This window comes from Perna viridis, chromosome 8, assembly GCF_037379345.1.
Source record: "Perna viridis isolate PV_CMFRI_1.1 ecotype Kerala chromosome 8, ASM3737934v1, whole genome shotgun sequence".
Lineage (NCBI taxonomy): Eukaryota > Metazoa > Mollusca > Bivalvia > Mytilida > Mytilidae > Perna > Perna viridis.
Genome location: NC_142452.1, coordinates 2147365 through 2168341, shown reverse-complemented (window position 1 = coordinate 2168341; position 20977 = coordinate 2147365). Strand labels below are relative to the sequence as shown.

General features: G+C 34.7%; 2 protein-coding genes across 6 annotated transcripts in view; one reads left to right on the top strand and one right to left on the bottom strand.

Moving 5' to 3' along the window:
- The window catches only part of LOC148608915 (ETS homologous factor-like), a 30708-nt gene extending 16169 nt beyond the window's left edge, over nt 1–14539 (top strand). The window contains exons 2-9 of one of the 2 annotated variants that reach the window (XM_088543292.1): nt 3203–3282; nt 4459–4954; nt 7583–7828; nt 8303–8443; nt 8948–9052; nt 10184–10405; nt 10683–10875; nt 13963–14539. In XM_088543292.1, coding sequence (XP_088399418.1) covers nt 3203–3282; nt 4459–4954; nt 7583–7828; nt 8303–8443; nt 8948–9052; nt 10184–10405; nt 10683–10875; nt 13963–14074 — 1595 coding nt within the window. In that variant the 3' untranslated portion in view covers nt 14075–14539. Of the gene's footprint in view, nt 1–3202; nt 3371–4458; nt 4955–7582; nt 7829–8302; nt 8444–8947; nt 9053–10183; nt 10406–10682; nt 10876–13962 lie in introns of those variants that run through there. The other variant, XM_088543293.1, reaches the window with a different exon arrangement.
- LOC148608914 (uncharacterized) overlaps nt 10579–20977 on the bottom strand; it is a 33765-nt gene continuing 23366 nt past the window's right edge. For 3 of the 4 annotated variants that reach the window (XR_015914843.1, XR_015914842.1, XR_015914844.1), the window contains 2 exons: nt 11466–20971; nt 10579–10825 (listed from right to left, as the gene is read on the bottom strand). Coding sequence is in view for 1 of the 4 variants with exons in the window: in XM_088543295.1 (XP_088399421.1) it covers nt 20688–20971 (284 nt within the window). In the remaining 3 variants the exon portion in view is untranslated. Of the gene's footprint in view, nt 10826–11465; nt 20972–20977 lie in introns of those variants that run through there. The other variant, XM_088543295.1, reaches the window with a different exon arrangement.

Here is a 20977-nt window from a genome sequence, read left to right as displayed (position 1 = left end):
CATTTACAAATGCACAGTACTGAAATTACGACTCACAAATTTTAGTGAGCTGAAACTTGAAGATTTTAAGTCGGCTGATAATATACATTCATGTTCTTTTCCATTTCACATCTTTTGACATATCGCACATTTGTACAATACTAGCATAATAAGTGTATTCCTTTTTCGAAAAAAAATACTTGACATTTTAGAATGTTTTTATATGTTATGTCGGTTTTAAAAGCTCATTTGAGATTGTGGTGTAATATTTTATATGAAACGACTTTACTTTTGAACTTTGAACTTTGTTGTTTAACGCAACAGTTCGTGAGTCGGCTAAGATCGGCAAACCTCACGCGAAGTTGCGATATGCTCTACTTAAAATCGGGGGACTTCGTAACTGTGGTGACCCTACTGTTTCTAAATAAAAAAAAAACTCGGAGACTTGGCTTTCTCAGCTATATTGCTAACCGATCATTTCATCTTTAATGTAAACTTCCCACTCTCATACAAATAAAAACCACATGTGTACATGTATGGTATTTAAGGGATACATTTTGATCTCGTATAAAGCTAGAATTGACGGTTCTATGGCACCGATCTGCAGCTTAAGGTGGTGTAGTAATATATAATTATGCAAATCATATACGAATGTACGCTGACTACTGAAATTACGAGTGCAAGAAGTCGCTAACAAAATCAGCGAAAAAACATAGAATTCTATATCTACTTAAAACACATTTGATTTCCTCTGCGTTACATTTATGTCAATAAGAAGTATTTCTAATGACCACACGTCCTAATTGTTTATATATTATAGTTCTTTCAACTTATCATTATGCAATTTCCCTTTTTTAATGTATTTTTGAATAGAATACCAAAACAAAATAAATCAGAAAAAGGACCATGGTAGATTATTGAGCTATAAACGATACTCACCTGTTACAATCTATAACACCGTTTTATGAATTTGATGCTTTTTTAACCCTTTATGTCTTTACACATTTTTTGGGTCATTTTATGTTATGATTTGTTTTGTTTACAACGCACGAGTTCTCCTACAAACACTTGATAAAATGTCCAATGGCCCAAACAAATACGTATAAATAGCGTGACCATATCATATCAATAAATGGCTATTAATAAGGCATTAATGATATCGAGACAAGGTCAATTACCCACCCACCACATGATGGTCGCAACTGTGACATCGGAAATGTTTCATGTAACTACAGTTTAGAAATGATGCGAACAATGGTATCATAGGTGGTACATGAAATGAAATGTGTCATGGTCACAGGCGGATCAAAGTAGGAACAGCAGTCTCGAATTCCTTTATGTGTCATGGTCACAGGCGGATCCAAGTACACGTAGGAACAGAAGTCCCGAACTCCCTTATGTGCCATGGTCTTAGGCGGGTCAAAGTAGGAAGAGCAGTCCCGAACTCCCTTGTGTCAGGGTCACAGGCGGGTCAAAGTAGGAAGAGAAGTCCCGGACTCCCTTATGTGGCATGGTCACAGGCGGGTCAAAGTAGGAGCAGGAGTCCCGAAGTTCCTTAAGTGGCATGGTCACAGGCGGGTCAAAGTAGGAAGAGGAGGCCCGAACTACCTTAGGTGTCATGGTTACAGGCGGATCCAAGTAGAAGAGGAGTCCCGATTTCCCTTATGTGTCATGGTCACAGGCGGTCCAAGTAGGAACAGCAGTCCCGAACTCCCTTATGCGTTGTGATCACAGGCGGGTCCAAGTAGGAAGAGGAGTCCCGATTTCCCTTAGGTGTTATGGTCACAGGCGGGTCCAAATAGGAAGGGAAGGCCCTAACTCCCTTATGTGTCAGGTCAAAGGCGGGTCCATGTAGGAAGAGTTGTTCCGAAATCCCCTTTGCTCAAAATGATGATAATATAGTAAAATTTGAAACAACAGAGCCAGTCAACGGGCACCTTTTTTTGAATTTCTAGATCTGTCACTAATGATCGATATACCCTTACTTACCCCAAAAATATGTATATAGGTATAAAAACAAACGTCAAACACATTGATTGAATCGCATGGTGTAAATATTGCACACATTTCAAGGCCTTCTCCGGGGCATAAAGTAGATTTACTTCTTTGATGGACTTTCTGATCGTTTCTTGTTTTTTGTTTATTTTTCATCCTTTTTAGTACACTTTTTGCTCATTTAATGAATCTAACTCGAGACCTCAAGTCCCTGTGACCGAACGGACAGGAATAACAAAATGTCGCAGATTACTTTAAGGGCTATTAAGTACTATAAAATATATTTAGATGTGATAAACGATTATTGCATAATAATAAATTCCAGCTGACGGCTTCTTAACTGATTTCTTGTTTTACTGAATGCCCTACACTAAATACAAATAGAAAACAAGCTTAAGCATTTTTGTTTCACAAATCTTTGACACTGATTACAATGTCAAATTGTTTGCAATATGATTTCATTTTCAAATGATATAACAGAACCTAAGTCACTTACAAATGGACTACACGAGTACAAATACATTAAACAATTGTAAAACTTCAACTCATAGGACAAACAACGTTCGACTAAGTTAAATTTCAATTTATTAATAAAACATAATCTTGTATCTCTAAAATACAAAAGTAAAATCTGATGATGCCGCTATTCAAAAGGCAAACGGATTTAGTCATATTAGTTAAAGTTCACCTCCTCCGAGACCTAGATCTTGGAGATTTTCATACAAGTTGATAAAAGAGTGATTTACAATAAGTTATTAGTGCAGTTAAAGCGATCATAATTCAATACATATAAAGCTGTTATAACTCGACATTGGCGTTAACGTATTGGACCCTCATTCACCAATCAGAAGACTCGTACTAAAATAAGATTAGTTCAGGCCCTTACTTATATAGTTAAAGCATGTTTAGCTGTCAAATCATTCTAATTATTGCCTTATGCATAAAGAAAACAAAAACTTGAACATCATATATGACATACCGCAGATCACATTATATAAGCTATTTATAGACCAAGTCTATTCATACTATACTAATCGCTTTCCATTGGTTCACACTTCAGCAAATACAATCTGACTCATATTTTTACGAGTGAATGAACTGAAGCCTTCCGATACGTCATTTACTTGTCATCCAATCATAACACTCCAAATCCTCATAGTAGTTCGATTGGACTGAAAACAAAACAATAGCACGTGCCGTTACTACATAGTATTTTTTCTTATGGTAGGGAAACAGCCGACTTATCAAAGGTCGAACCACGTGGAAAAATACAACCAAAATATGCCTACGGCTGGAACCGGCGACCATGTAAGTAATAGCATGCAGAACTAAGCATCGATAAAGCAGTAATGTATTTAGCTGAAATTATTTCAGGATACTTTTACATTTCAAGATCGTGAGTACATTGTATACGCAGAACATTGCATTGAATTTGATAACTTGCATTCATCGCATTTTTTCTTGTACACAATTTTGAAGCAAAAGTGCATTAAAAAATGAAATAAATAACTATGATGCTTATAGTTTTTGAATTATTGCAAAATTGATAATATTTAGATGTTCAAGTTAGCTCGGAATATTATGAGATTCTTAGCTTTTGCAATGCAAAACATGCTTAAAGCATATATCCGTTTTAGTATATACTTTTAATTGATGCATTTTTTGCATGTTAGGATGTAGACATTTTCGGATAACTTTAAGTTAATGCAGATTTTTTGATATTGTGATAAGCAATTTAAATAATACAATGTTATGGATGTAGAGAGCTGCATCAATGAGAAACTGAGTAAAATCGTTACTTTGGAAATAAATGTTAGCTGTGGGAAATTTCTAATAAATTATGTTTTCGTAAATGGATTGATGTAACTAACGAGCATTTACCTACGTTTATATATTGGCATTATATATTTTTATATATATGAGCAGGGAAGAGAACGTACTACATATAACTATACAACCATTTTCAAAAGTGAGAGAATTTTAATTGCTTTGGCATGTAATAATGCTTTGAAAACATATATAGCTGTAATGCAAGCTTAAATCCAGAAGCGTTGAATACCATATTTAGCAACATCATCGATCAACAAAGATGAAGTTATCTGAAGTAATCTACAGAACAATCTAATCGGGTTGAAAACATTCATGACTTAGCATTTTACTGGAAGGATAATAATTTTAAAACTTAGTTCATTAAGTCTATATAGTCATAACTCTGACAGGTAATTATTTTTATCCTACTGAAATGGCATCAGCGGATTAAGAAAAAAATCCATAGTCCTAATTCAGGTAGATTATACATGTTTCTGGCGACTACCGGATACTGTATAGCCGTGATGCAAGCTGTTCCGAACTGAGAAGTCATGCATTACGCGCATCTTTTAATTTTTGAATATATTTTAACAACAAATGTTGTTTGCTGCGTTTTTTATATCTTCCTGCTTTAATGCATTATGAGGTATAAAGTTGCATCGTCCTTTTTTTCAGTTTAGCAGTATGTTAGATATTGAACATTTATCTGCCCAACCTCCATACTTTAATGATTTTCCACTGCATCAGGAAAGGAATATGAATTTTGAATTTTCTGACATTTTATGCGAGAATTACAACAACGTTCCCAGCGTTAAACGATCTCTTTCTTCAGAAATGAACTTTTATCAGGACAGCGGGTTTAGTGCTAATATAAACAAACAACCCATGAGCCGGACTTGCAGCATGTCAAGTGAGGACAATCAAGCGGAACCGATTAGTGAAGTGCAATACAGTAGCAATTGCTCCTCTTCAGAAGCTGAGCTCAATTCAATGAAACAGTTAAACGTGTGCAACACTGACAGAATGTGCCACAGTAATGATGTATTGTGCAATAGTTCAAATCGCGCGTGCAATAATATTGAAAGATTGTGCAATACCACTGAGCAAATGTGTGCTAATTCAGAAAGCGAGTGTAGTAACGTTCCTAGGTACTATAATGTATCACCATCTGGTAAGTATTTCTTATTGTATGTATTTGGTCTTAAAATCTACAGGTGGCCAATGTTGTATGCATTGATATACTATCAATTACTAATTCCAAACTTGGAAATGAATCAATTTTTGTCATATGTAAATATTATTTATCTCGCTGTACCACACATATCAACTATTGTAAATGATTTGCCTGTTTTAACGACTCTATGTGCTGTACTTTGTAATAATACTAACAGCAACAACGACAACAACAACAATAATAATAATTATAATAATAATAAGTTGCTTGATGTTTAGATTTATCGGTTACACCTTCTTTCTCATTTACCTCTTACATATTACAAATTGTTATCCTATCTAATTTGTGATGATTTGTTCCAAAATACCATATTATGTACATTGTTATAGCGTTATAAAAATAGAAATACAGCAAAGCAGACAATATAGAACCAAAACAAAGTGAAAATATCGATAGGTGTTACAGAAATGAGACCACATTCTAGTGTTTTGTACCTCTGAAAAACCCGTTTATACAAATCAATGCACAAATGCGTTACAAAAATATATTGGAAAAAAGTTATCATTTAACACACCTCGTACTATGGAAAGACATTTGTTGAACAGGAAAACCTTCAATTACAAACATACCACGTACAATGGACGGACATTTGAACTATTCCCTTCAGTTACAAACAAACCACGTGCTATTAACAGACATTTGAACGTTGCCCTTCAGTTCTGAATTTATTTACCCAACGATTGGTAATCATTCCACACTAACACCATTGCATGTAATCATAGAATATTAGATTTTCAATATTATGGCTTAACTTTTTCCATACAGTACATCTGAATTATTCAGAATTATGTTTCAAATGATTTTTAACCATTGCAATTTTTACCCTGCTCGGGTTGTTTACGTTCCGAACTTGCCAACATAACCTGTCTTAACATAATTGATTAAAAAACTGAGACTTACAAGCCACCAAGGCCTGACAAGGAAAGCCCCTTTAAAAAGCGAAAAGAATGATTGGTTGATTGATTGTTGGGGTTTAACGTTTAAAATACTTGCTAAATTTAACAGCAATATTTCAGCCATATTCAGACGACGAACATGAAATGGATGATAAAATGAACATGAAATGATGATGAAAAGAAAAATGGGATGGGACACAAGGATAATAGGGTCGGCAAACTTTGATTGTCACTAGAAAAAGGGGAGTGATGGGCAAGGTCGGGCAATTTAGCCTCTTGTGGCGGAGCGCGAAGGTTCCTACTCCTATCGAATACCACAGCAGGGTTCTTTAACGCATCTTTCCCAACACGGTGCACCACTATGGTTTGCGGTAAGGTTTTCCGTATTATAGCCTGACAACCCCAGCATGTAACACGCCAGGGGTATCCCATTCCACCACCTGGGATACACATCCCAGTTGCTCTGTGGGCACTATTTAGTCGCCTTTTACGACAAGCTTAGCGCTGCTGCAGGACTATTCTTTTGACACCCGGACCTGCACGGGGCTAAAAAGCGAAAAAAAGCCTTCCCAAAGATTTCAATATTAACAAGTTAATAAATTTTGAATCAGTTATCCCATTTTACTTTTTTTTCTTCACGAAAGGGAGGGTCCATGATTGATGATAAAATTATCTTGATGTCTTATCTTAAATACATGTAAATGAAACTTTGAAGATAGATGTAGGAATGGGCAAAAACCCGTTTACTAGAATAGAATTAAGAGTTTATAATATTGTACATCAATTCCTGGTTTTATTTTCTCCTTTATCCTAGACTTTTCAGTAACTCTTTGGATGAAATTGTTATTTAGGCCCATCTTGAGAAATATGAATCTTTTGGTTCAAACGGTTGGTAAATGAGACACGAATACAAACCACAGTACAAAATGGTAAATAAGATACGCGAAAGCTTGTCATTATTGTGTGCCCTTGCTCATTTTGGCAATTATGCAAAGCGGAATGAAGTAATTTGAAACAAACAAGATAATCCACAGACAGTAACGACTTGCCGAAGTAATTTAGTTTTTACATTTTGTACACGTAAGGGTCTTTGCATTTTGAAAACTGCCCCAAAAATATAGTTTAACAGCTTCTAAGTTAAAATGTTGTGGTGAAGCATTGTTTAATTATTACTTTTAATTGCCTTTGTTTTGTCAACAAGAACACTAAAATGACATATTTGCACCAATTTACCTGATTTTTTAAGAAGAAAGACTAAATTTGTGTTTGATGTTTTGTGTTTTCTCAAAGAACGAACATGGCGTACATGTCACGTGACATTATTGTTTTACAATGCTTCAAGTTGTAAGTTCAGTAGTCAGGTCTGCTGTACTGAGTTTGCTGTCAAAACCATAGATTTATCTGATCACTAAAAATGACGAAATCAAAGATTAGTTTTATTTGAACAGATACTTGACTGACGACCACCTTGAATATTACTTTGTAGTACAAGACCTAACGAATAAATTCCTATATAAACATATGATTCATGCAGGGACCAAAATCAGTCAGAATATTAGTGACGAGAGCTCACCTATACCTCCGACCATCTCCTACAATTTTTGGAATACAGGGGTATAGAGAAAAGTGAACTTTTAACAACTGTTTTAAAAGCGTCTTTTCATTGCAGAATCCCCGGATGTTACTTGTCGATGGCGTAACAAGCATCCAGAGAACTGGGATTCACAGGACGTACTTGACTGGTTATTCTACACGGCTGAAAAATGCAATCTAGATTGTGGCAAATTACGAGCTGAAAACTTTAGATCAATATCTGGCGCAGATCTATGCAATTTAAGCATCGAAGACTTCGAAAGAATCGAATCTGAATACGGACGTATGTTGTATCTTCTCTTCAAAGACTTACGTGAAGGATGTACGTATCATATTTTTATAAATATTTGTCACAGTTAACAAGCCAATACGAAGTTAAAAGTGTAAAGTAATAGTGTAGAAATTGCAAAATAACATTTTTGTGTGTAAATTAAAAACGCAGCATGTTAAAGTCACTAACTGTTTACTAGCTTTAACAAAATAATTTAGCTTTAAGTCCTGAATCACCGTTTTTGTGTATGACAGTTTTTGTTATATGAAGTTTATTAACAATACAACAAATAAAACACAGAAATTTCAAATCGCATAGTAACGTAATCTCTCCAGGACATAGTTTTCACACACAGAAAAAAAACACCTTTTTCAATTGTTAATGTAAAGTTTCCCATGTTTTATGGTGTATGCTAACAAACCGGATCTGTTTTATAAACTGCATATGAATTATAGAGCGGAACTTGTTTAGCGTTACATGGTCTATTAAATTCGGTTCCTTATTTTAAACCCCTTTTTATTTCAGTGCAATTTTCTAAGCCACAAGAACTACCAAATGAGTATATGGATTTAGATGACGTATTTGACTCCAAACGATCTCAAAAACCATTTTTTCATATGAATTCCGACCCTGGGTTTTATCCGTATCCTAACAACAATTTGCCAGGTAGGACTTCATGACTTTGATCTATAAATTGAAAAGTAATTGACGGTATTTGCCTGTGAGAATGTTTTTTTTCTAAATAGAATTAAATTCTTCTGTAGACTTTTTTCAAATATTGTGGAATAACTAGTATTTTGGTAAACATTAATTTCACAATCGTTTCGGTATCGACTAAGATTTGTAAAATGGCGGATGTATCCGAGATGCACCTTACATCACTATAATTGTGACACAGTCTGCGACTTCTGTATAACCAACACTATGTCTTCTATCAAATTTGGTTTTAGTGTTTTTCATGGGTCTGACGAAATTTGGTTCCCGAAGTAAAGGAAATTTCCGATTGTTTTGTACTTAGAGGTGTCTAATATACGAATTCCTGAATCCACAAACTTGCGCCTTGCGTATATTCATAAAACCACCAAAATAATTATCCTCGAATGAAAGTACTTTCACAGTATATTACTTATTATAACAACAATCTAAGTTCCTATTCTTTCTTTTGATCAGAAGCAACTCGGTTTAGAGAGGATATTAAAGTAGAGAGAAGCCCGGGAGCCTACGACTTCCACCCAGGCTTTAGATACCCACCACAACCATTACAACCTATGCATGGTAAGATCTCTACTAACCTCGATCCCAAGATAATTTATTGGATATATTCAAGGTTTTGTTTAGAACCATTTACTAGTGTAGAGGAAAATAGTGTCTATGTACTGGATTCCTAAACTTCACAAGAATCCATACAAACAACGTTTCATAGCTGGATCTGCAAAGTGTACCACCAAACCTCTTTCAAAACTTTTAACTTCTATACTCACAACTGTCAAAGAGGGTCTGCAGTCCTACCACAACACTTGTTACTCCTGTAGTGGTATTAATTCAATGTGGATCCTGAAAAATTCGAAAGATCTTTTGGAGACAATCAGTTCAAGACTATTATCTGAATATAATAGCATTAAAACCTATGATTTTTCGACACTGTATACTTTTATTCCACATACTCAGTTAAAATCCCGACTTAAAAACATGATACATCGTTGTTTTTTCCAAAAAAGATGGTACACCTAGATACAAATATATAGTTCTTGGTAGAGATTCCTCATACTTTGTAAGAAATAATTCAAAATCATCTTCCAAATATACAGAGGAAGATGTTTACAAAATGCTGGAATTTTTAATCGACAACATATTTGTCCAGTGTGGTGGACGTGTTTTTCAACAAACGGTCGGCATTCCAATGGGAACAAATTGTGCTCCTTTATTTGCTGACCTATTTCTTCTCTCTTATGAGGCTGACTTTATAGCTGATTTGATCAGAAAGAAAGAATATCGTTTGGCTAGATCCTTCAATCTCAGTTTCCGCTATATAGATGACGTATTATCTTTAAACAATTTACTTTTGTCACTTTGTATGTATGATTTTAGTTACTTTATGTTCTTTGTTGTGTGTGTCTGTTTTCCATGTCTGGTCTTTGTCCCTGGATTACATTCTTTTGATTACCGCTATAACCTTGGTTCCCTTGATTACTCTTTTATAAAGTATATTTTCTATCTTTAGCACACATTAATAAAAGGAGGAAGCAACTTGAATAACTGAAGTGCTTCATGTGCATATTGACATAGAAAACTTGCTGCATGTTGTTAGAATAACCTGATAGCAATTATAATTTGATCCTTGAATATTAGTTACTGAAGCAGAAAGTTATTTTTACTTATTATTTACATATTTTATACTATCTATAGATTACCACCCGCCTTTCTCTCCATCACATCACCACAGAATGAACCCATGTTTATCACCAAATAACCAGATGTTACGTCGATTTCCATCTAACATGGCTCACCATCTTAACAGATGTTCTATGCATGAGACCCCTCCAGCCCCACCGATACAGAGACGTAGGCCGGGAAGACCCCGCATCAAAAGTCTGCCGACTGACGAAGAAACTCAACGAGAGAAGAAAGGTACATATACATAGACCAGATACTCAATGAAATGAATAGAGACTTCTATTTGTGTATTTAATACAGTTTTGAACAGTACTGTTGAAATATAATGGTTTGTAAAATGATGAGATATATTTTAATGACAAGTTTTGATAACCATGGTACTACAACGAAAAAACTTGACTCAAACGTAAACGAATGTGATGTCTGCCCGACATGCTATATTTACTATGTAATTTAATGGTCAATCTGTAACAAAAACTAATGGTTCTTTTTTTTCTTTATTTTGTTTCAGTGAAGAATCAGCATTTATGGGAGTTTATATACGAAGTTCTAATGAATCCACTTTATAATCCTCAATACGTCCGTTGGGAGAACCAGAGGGAAGGCGTTTTCCGTTTTGTCCAATCAGAAGCAGTAGCTCAATTGTGGGGAAGTCTGAAAAACAACGACAACATGACATATGAAAAACTCAGTCGGGCAATGAGGTAATTAAATCGCTACAATGTTTACATTTTTGTGTCATTGTCAAATTAGGTTTGTTTGTGTATTTGTGAGTTAAAGGTTGGCTTGTCCTCATGTTACCTTCGAATGCCCTTAATACAGTTTGCTCACCTTTTACCATTTTGGCAACATTAACTTTACCGGGATTCAGCTCAAGGTATTGATTTTTTCCTGTAAAAAGTTGACTGCACCCTTCTTGCAAACAAATTCTAGTTGATGCAATTAATTTTCTCCTAATTACTTCAAATTATTTTTCCTACCATTAAATGTCTTTTGTTTCTTCTTGAATTACATGTATGCTGTTATTACACAATTAGTATGTTTTAATCATGTTCGTTTGCGCCAATATTCTACTGAAATCATTTGCTCTAAACAGTCAGGGTGATTGCTTCTGAACATCTGTCCATATATAAATATAACTTTCTCAAATTCACTAACACCTAACTGAAGACGTTTGATTCGTCAATACGAAGTTAGAACCTCTGTTTCCTCTTCCTGATGTCCAAAATAAATCATACATAACAGAGTAACAGATTTTCTAAACAAAAGAATATTAGAAGTAAAATGAATTTACAATTTTGTTTTGGTAGTTTATTGTTGGTTTGTTCTGTTTTTACGGGTTCATCCTCTTCTAGTTTTTCAGTAATTAATATCTTGGAATTGCAACTGCTTTTTGAGTAAATTATTGTCTTTTTTTCGCCCTGGATCATCCTCTTAAGAGGCTGACTTTAGTTTCTGCACTCAGTCTTAAGAAAGCACTCTGATTTTTATATATTTTCTAACACCATTTCAAGTGTATATGCCCCATAGATGACAGTCTCTTCAATGGTATATCAAGAGGGTCGACAACCTGAACATGAAAAGTCAATGATTAATGTACGTAACTCAATAAGCGGAAATGCAATATGCATCTACATTACAGGAAGTATAATATTCCGTATATGCATCAATTGATTAACAAACATGTATATTTTGGTTTCATTGATAAGATGCAGTGACACAAGTCATGCACAGCGTTCCGCTTTGATCGCAGGGTCTGCTCCGATCAATATTGTTTTCTTACTTATTATCTAAAACATAGAAGAATTATAGGTTGCAAGTAATTCTAGTATAAAATGAAAAGGTTTTTTTTTATCTGTTATAACCCCATGTAAAGGCTGTGTGTGATATAGAAAATAGGGGAAAATGCAATAAGTAGCATTTAGTTGTGAGTCCCGTTAAAACTCACTGTTTTAAATATTTAGACTTAAATAGATTCCAAGTTTTATTGTCTATATAGGGAATAAGAAGACTTCTTTTAAGTTTTTATGCCGAAGTATGTGGCCACTTATGTCAGCTTTGCTAATGTTCTGATCCAGATGTCCATGTTTTTTCCCCGTTGAGATTTTGTTGTAAATGTTTTGGAATATTTTTTCTGTTCATCACCTTCAATACTTTCAGATAATGCAGTAAGTTGTTATAAGTAAATTCACGTAATTCATACCACACATAACCTTAGATGTATTTTGTTGGAAAATCTATTATTTTATTTCAAAATCAACATTAAAAATATTGTAAATCTCCATCTGTCACAGAAAGCTATCAGTGTTCATAAATATTGAATGTTAGAAAAAGCGAATTATGCATGGGTTGACATTTTGTAATGAAATATGAAGTAAAGAAAACGATATTGTGCTTCTTTTTCTGATGGCGTGGAAGATAATGAACTTTTCGTTTATCTTCTGTATTGACCACTGCATGACATTTATAAAGACAGCTACATTCCCTGCTTCAATCCTGTACAATTAGAAACTGTTGAGCATAATTTTAAGTGAAACGCATTCAAACGTAATGAACTCTTACATTGCAAAATTTACCAAAGACGCAATACAATAAAGTAAAAAAACTAGACGTCATTGAATGCAGTACATCTATAACCAGAGTGATGACAATGTTGGTATTTAGTGACTAACACTCGTGTACAGTTTTATTGGTAGTGCTTTATGTTGGTGTTCTTTAGTATAATCCTTTTGAACATGTCGAAGACTTAATGATTCCAATTATACCAGACATGCAAACTAAAGTTTCTTCCCCTTTTATACAGCGAATCACCGAAGTCGTTCTACCAGGAAGACGAGTATAGAGCTTCTCTACAGGCTCACAACTATTTTTTGTCGTAGCAGAGATTGCAGTATTATTAACTAACGTCAAATGACCTTAAATAGAAACATTCCTTTGTCTTTCAACCTTCGAGATACATTGTAGTTTTAAAATCCAAATCTTTGTTTTGATTGGTTGTTGGCTAACTTCCTTGTTCGTTAGAGCCACAAATCCAATACATTGTGCTGAAATAGCTAATATTCAGCCGTTTTGATAGCTCCTGTAAATAATAACTTTGAACTCATAAGTCGACTTGTATAGACAGACAATTAAGGATAAATCCTGCACGCATTATCTATTGTTTCTCATCGATCAATAAATCTTTTTACCTTCACTAAGAGATTACGTTAATTCTTTGCTCTTATTGTGGTTCAGATGTATTCTCTCTGTGAGGCAGAACAGTCGATGAAGATATATATATACATGTGTGTATATATATATATATATATATATATATATATATATATATATATATATATATATATATATATATATATATATACTGTTTTCAATCACATTTGGTCGCGTGTGTTTACTCGCATTCGTTTGTTACCTCATGAGGGTTTTTAGGTTTTGTTTAAATACCATTTAATTAACAGAAAAAAGTCTCTTATTTCTCAATATGGAAATATTTTAGGAGCTACACAAGTTAGCAATATGAGGTATTGGTGTTATACTATAGTTTGAATTCTTCAATCTTAAAGATTAGTAGTTATAAATAATTATTTGAGTCTTTAGTATAACATTAGTACCAGTTATGTTGTTGCGATTTTTCAAGCCCCTTAGAGTCAATTAAAACTGGTAAAATATTGTTCATTTACAAAGTGATAGAATTAAGATTAACCATGAACATGACATTGTAGCAATAAATGGATGATTTCCGTTTATCTTCGTAACACAAACATAATAATTAAATATTGCTTTTTTTTCAGGCACTACTATAAAAGAGGAATCCTAGAAAGAGTTGAAGGTAGAAGACTGGTTTATAAGTTTTCACGAGTGGCCATGGACCGTGTTAGAGAAAAAAGACATTCCGTGGCGTGAACAATCGGTCTAGAAGACTGAGGTTCCAACGGGTTTTGTGCCATAGAATTACTGCCCACTGGTCTCTCTTGACGCTAAAGGGAGATAACTATCTCTAGTCATTTCTGTCTGGTACAGAACTCCAGATTTGCTTATCATTACAACATATAGACGTAACAGGTGGCTGTCAAACAGCGAATACATTTGATATAAGCATAGGGTTGCTTGTTAAAGGTTAATATCTGCTTGACTTGTGTAATATATAAACTGGCATTGTATATTTGCTTGAAGGAAAAGAAACAGTGCCTTACTATGTGGTGCAAGTACATGTATCAATATAGTTATATGGAAAGTGCTTAAACTATCTGTGATTTAGCGGTGAGAATAATCTGCTTTGCTCGAAGAAAAAATACAATGTATATTTAAGGTATTGGTGTACATACTTGTCACTTTAGATTATTGAATAAATAAAGCATTGAATATTGTGCTCATGATTTGTTATTACACCTTTTACTTTAGGACAGTGAGGAAGAAATAAGATATTTAAGTATGCAGTCCTCTGGCGGAAAAGGTTTAGGTACACACAGTTCCTTTTTATACTTAGTTTTCTCTCTTTTTATCAGTCTTAATGTGGAAGGAACGACAAGTGAAGACTTTAACATGGACTGCAATGTATATACATGTATATGATATTTTACTCCTGTAAAATGTTGTTCAGATGTACTGAGAATCAATTTAAAAAACGGAAACTAAAATGGAAAGTGACAGTAATGGAAAAGTCAGAAGGGTGTAAAACGGGAAAATATCTTCTCTTGGACACTTCTAGTGTTTTGCGTTTTTTCTAGAAGAAGCAAATAAGTACAATTTAACAAGAACCAGCAAAACTAATACCCTCGTCCACACTCGGGGCGGACCCGCGTTAATAGGGTGTAAACTTATTAAAAGAAGGACCAAATACTGAATGCTGAGAACACGTAACGTGTTCTTTAATATCAGGTGTCACTAAATTTATCATCAGTTCTACACATATCACAGAGCAAAGAGAAGATGTTAACAGTCCGGTGATAGTAGTCATAAGATCTACACATATCACAGAGTAAAGAGAAGATGTTAACAGTCCGGTGATATTAGTCTTCAGATCTACACATATCACAGGGTAAAGAGAAGATGGTATAATACAGATAGCAGTGTTTTATCGAATTAATGTTACCAGTAAAATAAATTTTGATAATTCACACTGAAATAAATTCGGTAATTTCACTCTCGGACTTTCTCCCGCCAAAACGTCACAACTTTGACATCAATCCGCCGTTCACAAAATTTGAAATTTATGTTGAAAATAGCAACAAATAATCGAGGAACTCTGTATAATATATAGGATAATCAATTGGTTATCGTGAATAAGTAAAATATGCCAAGAACACAGTATGATGTAACTCGTGCGCGGAACAAGTTCCGCACACTCGTTAAACAGTAATCAAGGGAACCAAGGTTATAGGGTAATCAAAAGAATGTAATCCAGGGACAAAGACCAGACATGGAAAACAGACATACACAACAAAGAACATACAGTAACTAAAATCATACAAAGCAACTCGGACTCAACTATAAACTGGGAGCATGGACCGGTAGGGTAAACGTCCTCTGCTTTTCTAGAAACATCCGCCGAGTTGCGTATAAAAAGTCAAGTCCGGGGTAGACAAACGAGGAAAGGAAAACTATGACCCGTTGAATAAATCAGTGTTCATGGTGCAGATGGATACACCATAACGATCCGCGAGTTAATGATGACGACCATAGAACTTCTGTAGTGATAACTTCAATCTTGTAGCAACATAACCCTGTTCCAGAAGCCTATTTGTTAGAGTTCTAGTGCAATACAAAAAGTCTGCGTAGTTTCGGCAAGCTCTGGCATAACGTATGAGTTGTGATATGAACACTCCATACGCAGGTGCTGAAGGGATGTTGCCACAGATGAAAGGAAAGTTGACAATTCTGAATGGAAGTCATCACGTTTGTCGTAAAGTTTGGTCAATAGTTTTCCTTTACCATCGATTCTAAGTGTAGGTCAAGATAAGAGGCTGACTTCACAGTGTCTTTAGTATCCTTTATCTCAAGTTCTTTTGGGTAGATGCGATGTATTGAATCCCCGAAATTAGGATTGTTTAAAGATAATACGTCATCTATATAGCGGAAACTGAGATTGAAGGATCTAGCCAAACGATATTCTTTCTTTCTGATCAGATCAGCTATAAAGTCAGCCTCATAAGAGTGAAGGAATAGGTCAGCAAGTAAAGGAGCACAATTTGTTCCCATTGGAATGCCGACCTTTGTTGAAAAACACGTCCACCACACTGGACAAATATGTTGTTGATTAAAAATTCCAGCATTTTGTAAACATCTTCCTCTGTATATTTGGAAGATGATTTTGAATTATTTCTTACAAAGTATGAGGAATCTCTACCAAGAACTATATATTTGTATCCAGGTTTACCATCTTTTTTGGAAAAAACAACGATGTATAACGTTTTTAAGTCGGGATTTTAACTGAGTATGGGGAACCTATGCGTTGTGATATTTTGGTTATTCATTCCTTCCCATTAATTATCCTATTATTAACAGTCCGGTGTTTGTCTCCAATTTCTGGCTTCATTCATTTATTATCATTATACTCTTCACATTAAAGCTATCACTGAGTAGTATTATATATTTAATCGACACGTTTAGACATCATAGATATAACAAGAATTATCTTTAAAGCTACATTAGCTGTCAAATTTGTTCAGTTTTGATTCTGCTCAATTTTGCTGATTCAATGAAATAAGTTTGTAGTATTGCATTTGAAGCAATCAATGTCGATGATACCTACAGAATATTGTGAAAATAACGTTTTTTAATCAGAGAAGATCGATAGCTCTGATCTAATTATTTTCCGCTATTACTTACGAAGATTGCCGACAGGACATACACGCTGGTTAAAAATACGTTAACCTTGGTAAAAAAATAACAATAACAGATACACAGGTAAGCACGTGTTTTGTTTTCATTTCACTTCATCTATTTCTTGATTAGTTTTCAAATGAATAATGACCATATTTTAGCCACATTATATCACAATACGTAAATTTCAAAAGGATCCTTGCGTTATTTTCGAACGTTTTTCTTGTAAGGCTTGAGTCCGTCGGTCTTCCTTGCCGTAGAATAACCACTTTCGCTTTGCAATCAGATTTTTTACTAAAGAAGCGACCCTTACAGGTTACAGACCACAAATTCAACCAATGAGCATTTGGAATGTACGCAAAAATAGTCCTACACAGAGATTACCCCTGTTCCTCATAGTGCTGTGAAAAAAGTTCTCATCTCATTAAAAAAATTTAAACAGTTTCTGAAAGGAAAAACATTTCTGTACATTTTATAGTGCATTTTGCTTCTTGTGATGTGAAGCCTAATCTCCATAATGATTTCTAAATATACCCCTATCTTGTGAAAACACTGGGATTTCCCATGCTATTTATAGACACTTCACTTCCAGTGACCAGTACTGCACTGCAAGTTTGCTAACCCCACATGCCATTCTGAGGATTGTCAGCTGACATATGTAGAATCATGCTGATATATAGTTCTCTGCAGGTTAAAGTTGAGGTAAAGTCCAGAGAAGCCATTGAATATTGTGAAATTAGCATAGAAGCCTATGGGAAGTGGAATTAGTGGTTTCTAGCCTTAAGCTGAGGCCATGGCAAAATGAAAAGTTTCTTGGAATAGCTTTAAACTACTTGAAGATCTTTTAAACTTTGCTATGAGAGGAATACACTACAAAAATCCTTCAAAATATGCATTTTTTTAAGTTATAGGTCCAAATTTTGGAAAATTGGTCTTTTTGGCTGATTTTTATGTCCTATCTTGTGAAAAGTGTAGAAAATTTAGTAAAAATATCAAATATTTAACTTTGAGGGCTATATTTACCTAAATATGGTGGTAATCAGCACTTGAAATCAAGTTTTGTGTAAATTTGAGCAAAAATTTGATTAGAAATGAGGAAAAACTCACTTTCATTACTGCAGTTAAGGACATATAAGCATTTCCCTATGGCAACATGGAAAATCCATTTTTGAGTACTTTTTTGGCTTTAGGTGCCCTTTACTTGTCATGTTTTATTGTGAAAACACTATTTACAAATTTAAAGCCAAAGATATCACCTTTTGTGAAAACTTAAAGATTTAGGGTTTTTGACATGTGATCAAGAAAAAGGGGGAGGCATGTCAGACATAAATTTTTAAAAATAGACCAATTTTTCAGAAAAAGACTACTTTTAAGGCTATCTCTTTATTAATATTGTTTAAAAGCAAGTTGTGATTGATTTTTTTTATTTGAAAAGTCAGAAAAAGTTCTTTGCAAATATTTAATGCATTTAAGTATGGTAGAATATTGTCACTTGTTTGCTGCCCAACTTGAATACCCTATATTTAAAAATCAAATATTTAAAAAGTGTTTGTCACATTTCACTGAAACTTTGCAAATGCATTCAGTATGTGTATAGGAAGATACTTGTATAGTTATTTATTTTTTCTAAGACAGAAAGTGACTCTTTAAATTACAGCACATGCGCGGATTAAGGTCACCAGAAGTCACATACATACGAAGTTATCTAGGTCGATTTTTTTGTCTTGCAAGACAATAAATATAAAGACACCTATTTCACGTATTTAATGCATTTTATGTGTGGATATCAAATGAAATTACACAGGAAAAGTATGTATGATTACTACTATGATAGGCGCATATATGTATACACAACAATAATTATGGCAAATTTAATAGCGTGGTACCCCCAAGCAAACAAACCCCCCGATTACAAACATGCCTCCTGCATTGATAAACAGATACATGTAATAAAAAAGTCCAGTTTTACAATAAAACATAACATCAGAATGCATGCTAAATATGCAAAACCCAATACCCTTAGTAATGCTACTGGGAGGGTGGGTGGGAAGCTGACAAAAACAGCGTGTCGCCATTAGCAAATTTTGCACTAGCAGCGTGGCTCATCAAAACGGGACTGTGGGATCGTATGGAGGCCCATCGAAAACCCCAAAGCATGCGTGGCAAATTCAAACATTGTGCTAAAAAAACAATTTACAAATAAATTCAATTTTACCTATTTTTTATGATTACTACTATGATAGGCATATATACACAACAATAAGTATGGCAAATGTAATAGCTTGGTACCCCCAAGCAAACAACCCCCCCAATTACACACATGCCCCCCTGCATTGATAAACAGATACATGTAATAAAAAAGTCCCAAACCCAAAGTAGAATTTTAACGGGGTAAGAGGGTACAGAGGGAGGAAATAGCTTTTAAAGGTTGATCAACATCACTATCTATATATCTTGTGAAGCAATCACTTGACCAATATCTTAGTAACTTAAAACTCGATGTCAGAGAGACCTGCTTTTGAGCCCCAGGTAGCGGCACCACGGCGAAAGGAATGACCACCATAGCTTGCAGAATCTACATTTAAATTTTGCAAAGCAAAATGGAAGGCATTTAAAAAAAACAGTATATGTTAAACATGACTTATCTGACAAGAGAAAAAAGGGGTCCAGAGGATTTCCGGCTAAAGCTAATACATGAGACATGGTGTAGCTGGACATAACGGGTGATTACTTAAACAAGGCAATACCACTTCTATTGGTTTTGAACGAAATTGAAGCGTTTTAACTACTTTTAAACGTAAAAGCATACCCCAGCTACATGGTAATACATCAACCCTGCGAAGATTAAGGTCGGGATTAAACGTTCCCTTTACAAGAAAATTATTTGGTCTTAAAAGCCAAAGAACCCTCTCAAACAAGCTGCCCAAAAAAACAATATTGTTGTGGTTGACAAATTAAGAATGTTCTTAAATTCAATAACAGTTCCGGCGTAACTGGCGCTTTGCTTGTTCCTAATTCTCTCTTCACACCCGTTAGTAAGTGCTGTATATTCCAAGAGTTAGAAATAGGATCTTTTACATCGTTTACCTTATGTAAAACAGAAATAATTCAAGTAGGAGCGAATAGAATTATATTGCAAAATATAAATCTCAATAGTCTTCTGGTCACATGGTACCGGCTGCAGTTTGTACTCATCGCAAAACTGAAGATTCAGGTGCGTGGCGTACGTTCCAGCTGTTGATTCAGCCCACCCCGGACAACCAAAACAAAGTTCTCAGTAAACTCATTAGCCACTTGTCTTTGACGACCCCTTATTCAAAAAACATTTGGTCGGCATATTGTCCGTAAACACTATAACAGTTTTATTTGTCCATAAATGTCCCCAGCGAAGTACAGATAAGATGATAGCAGCAGTTTCTTTAATACTGATATGTTCATTTTGAATAACTGGCAAGTCAATAGACCAATTAACATAAAAGAAATCTCCGTTGTAATAGCTCCTCCTAATGAAGACGCGTCAGTTTGTAACGAAGTGATTTTGTTCGAGTCCATAAATTTTACTGCGCCATTGAAAACCTTCATAAATTTAATCCACCAAGAAATGTCAGCATGAAAATCGGCAGATAATGACACTTTGTTACTGCGGTTTTCTACATTAGAAATAGCGTCAATTAAACGTCTCAGAAACGTTCTATCACCTTTCACCGTTTGACAAGCCCAGTTTAACTTGCCGCAGAAGTGACTGAAGTTGTTTAACACTTGCACGTTTGCGTTTTTCAAAGGATAACAGAAGGCTATAAAATTCAGATTGGTTCTGCTCTGGCATGGTAAGTGTCAAATCACGGGTATCGATTATTATGCCTAAAAAAGTTATTCGCTGTGCCGGACCTTCTATCTTCGAATAGTTTATGTTAAATCCAAATTGTCTCAATATGCGAACCAATAAAAGCAAATCCCTACTACAATCATACATAGTTTCTGAAA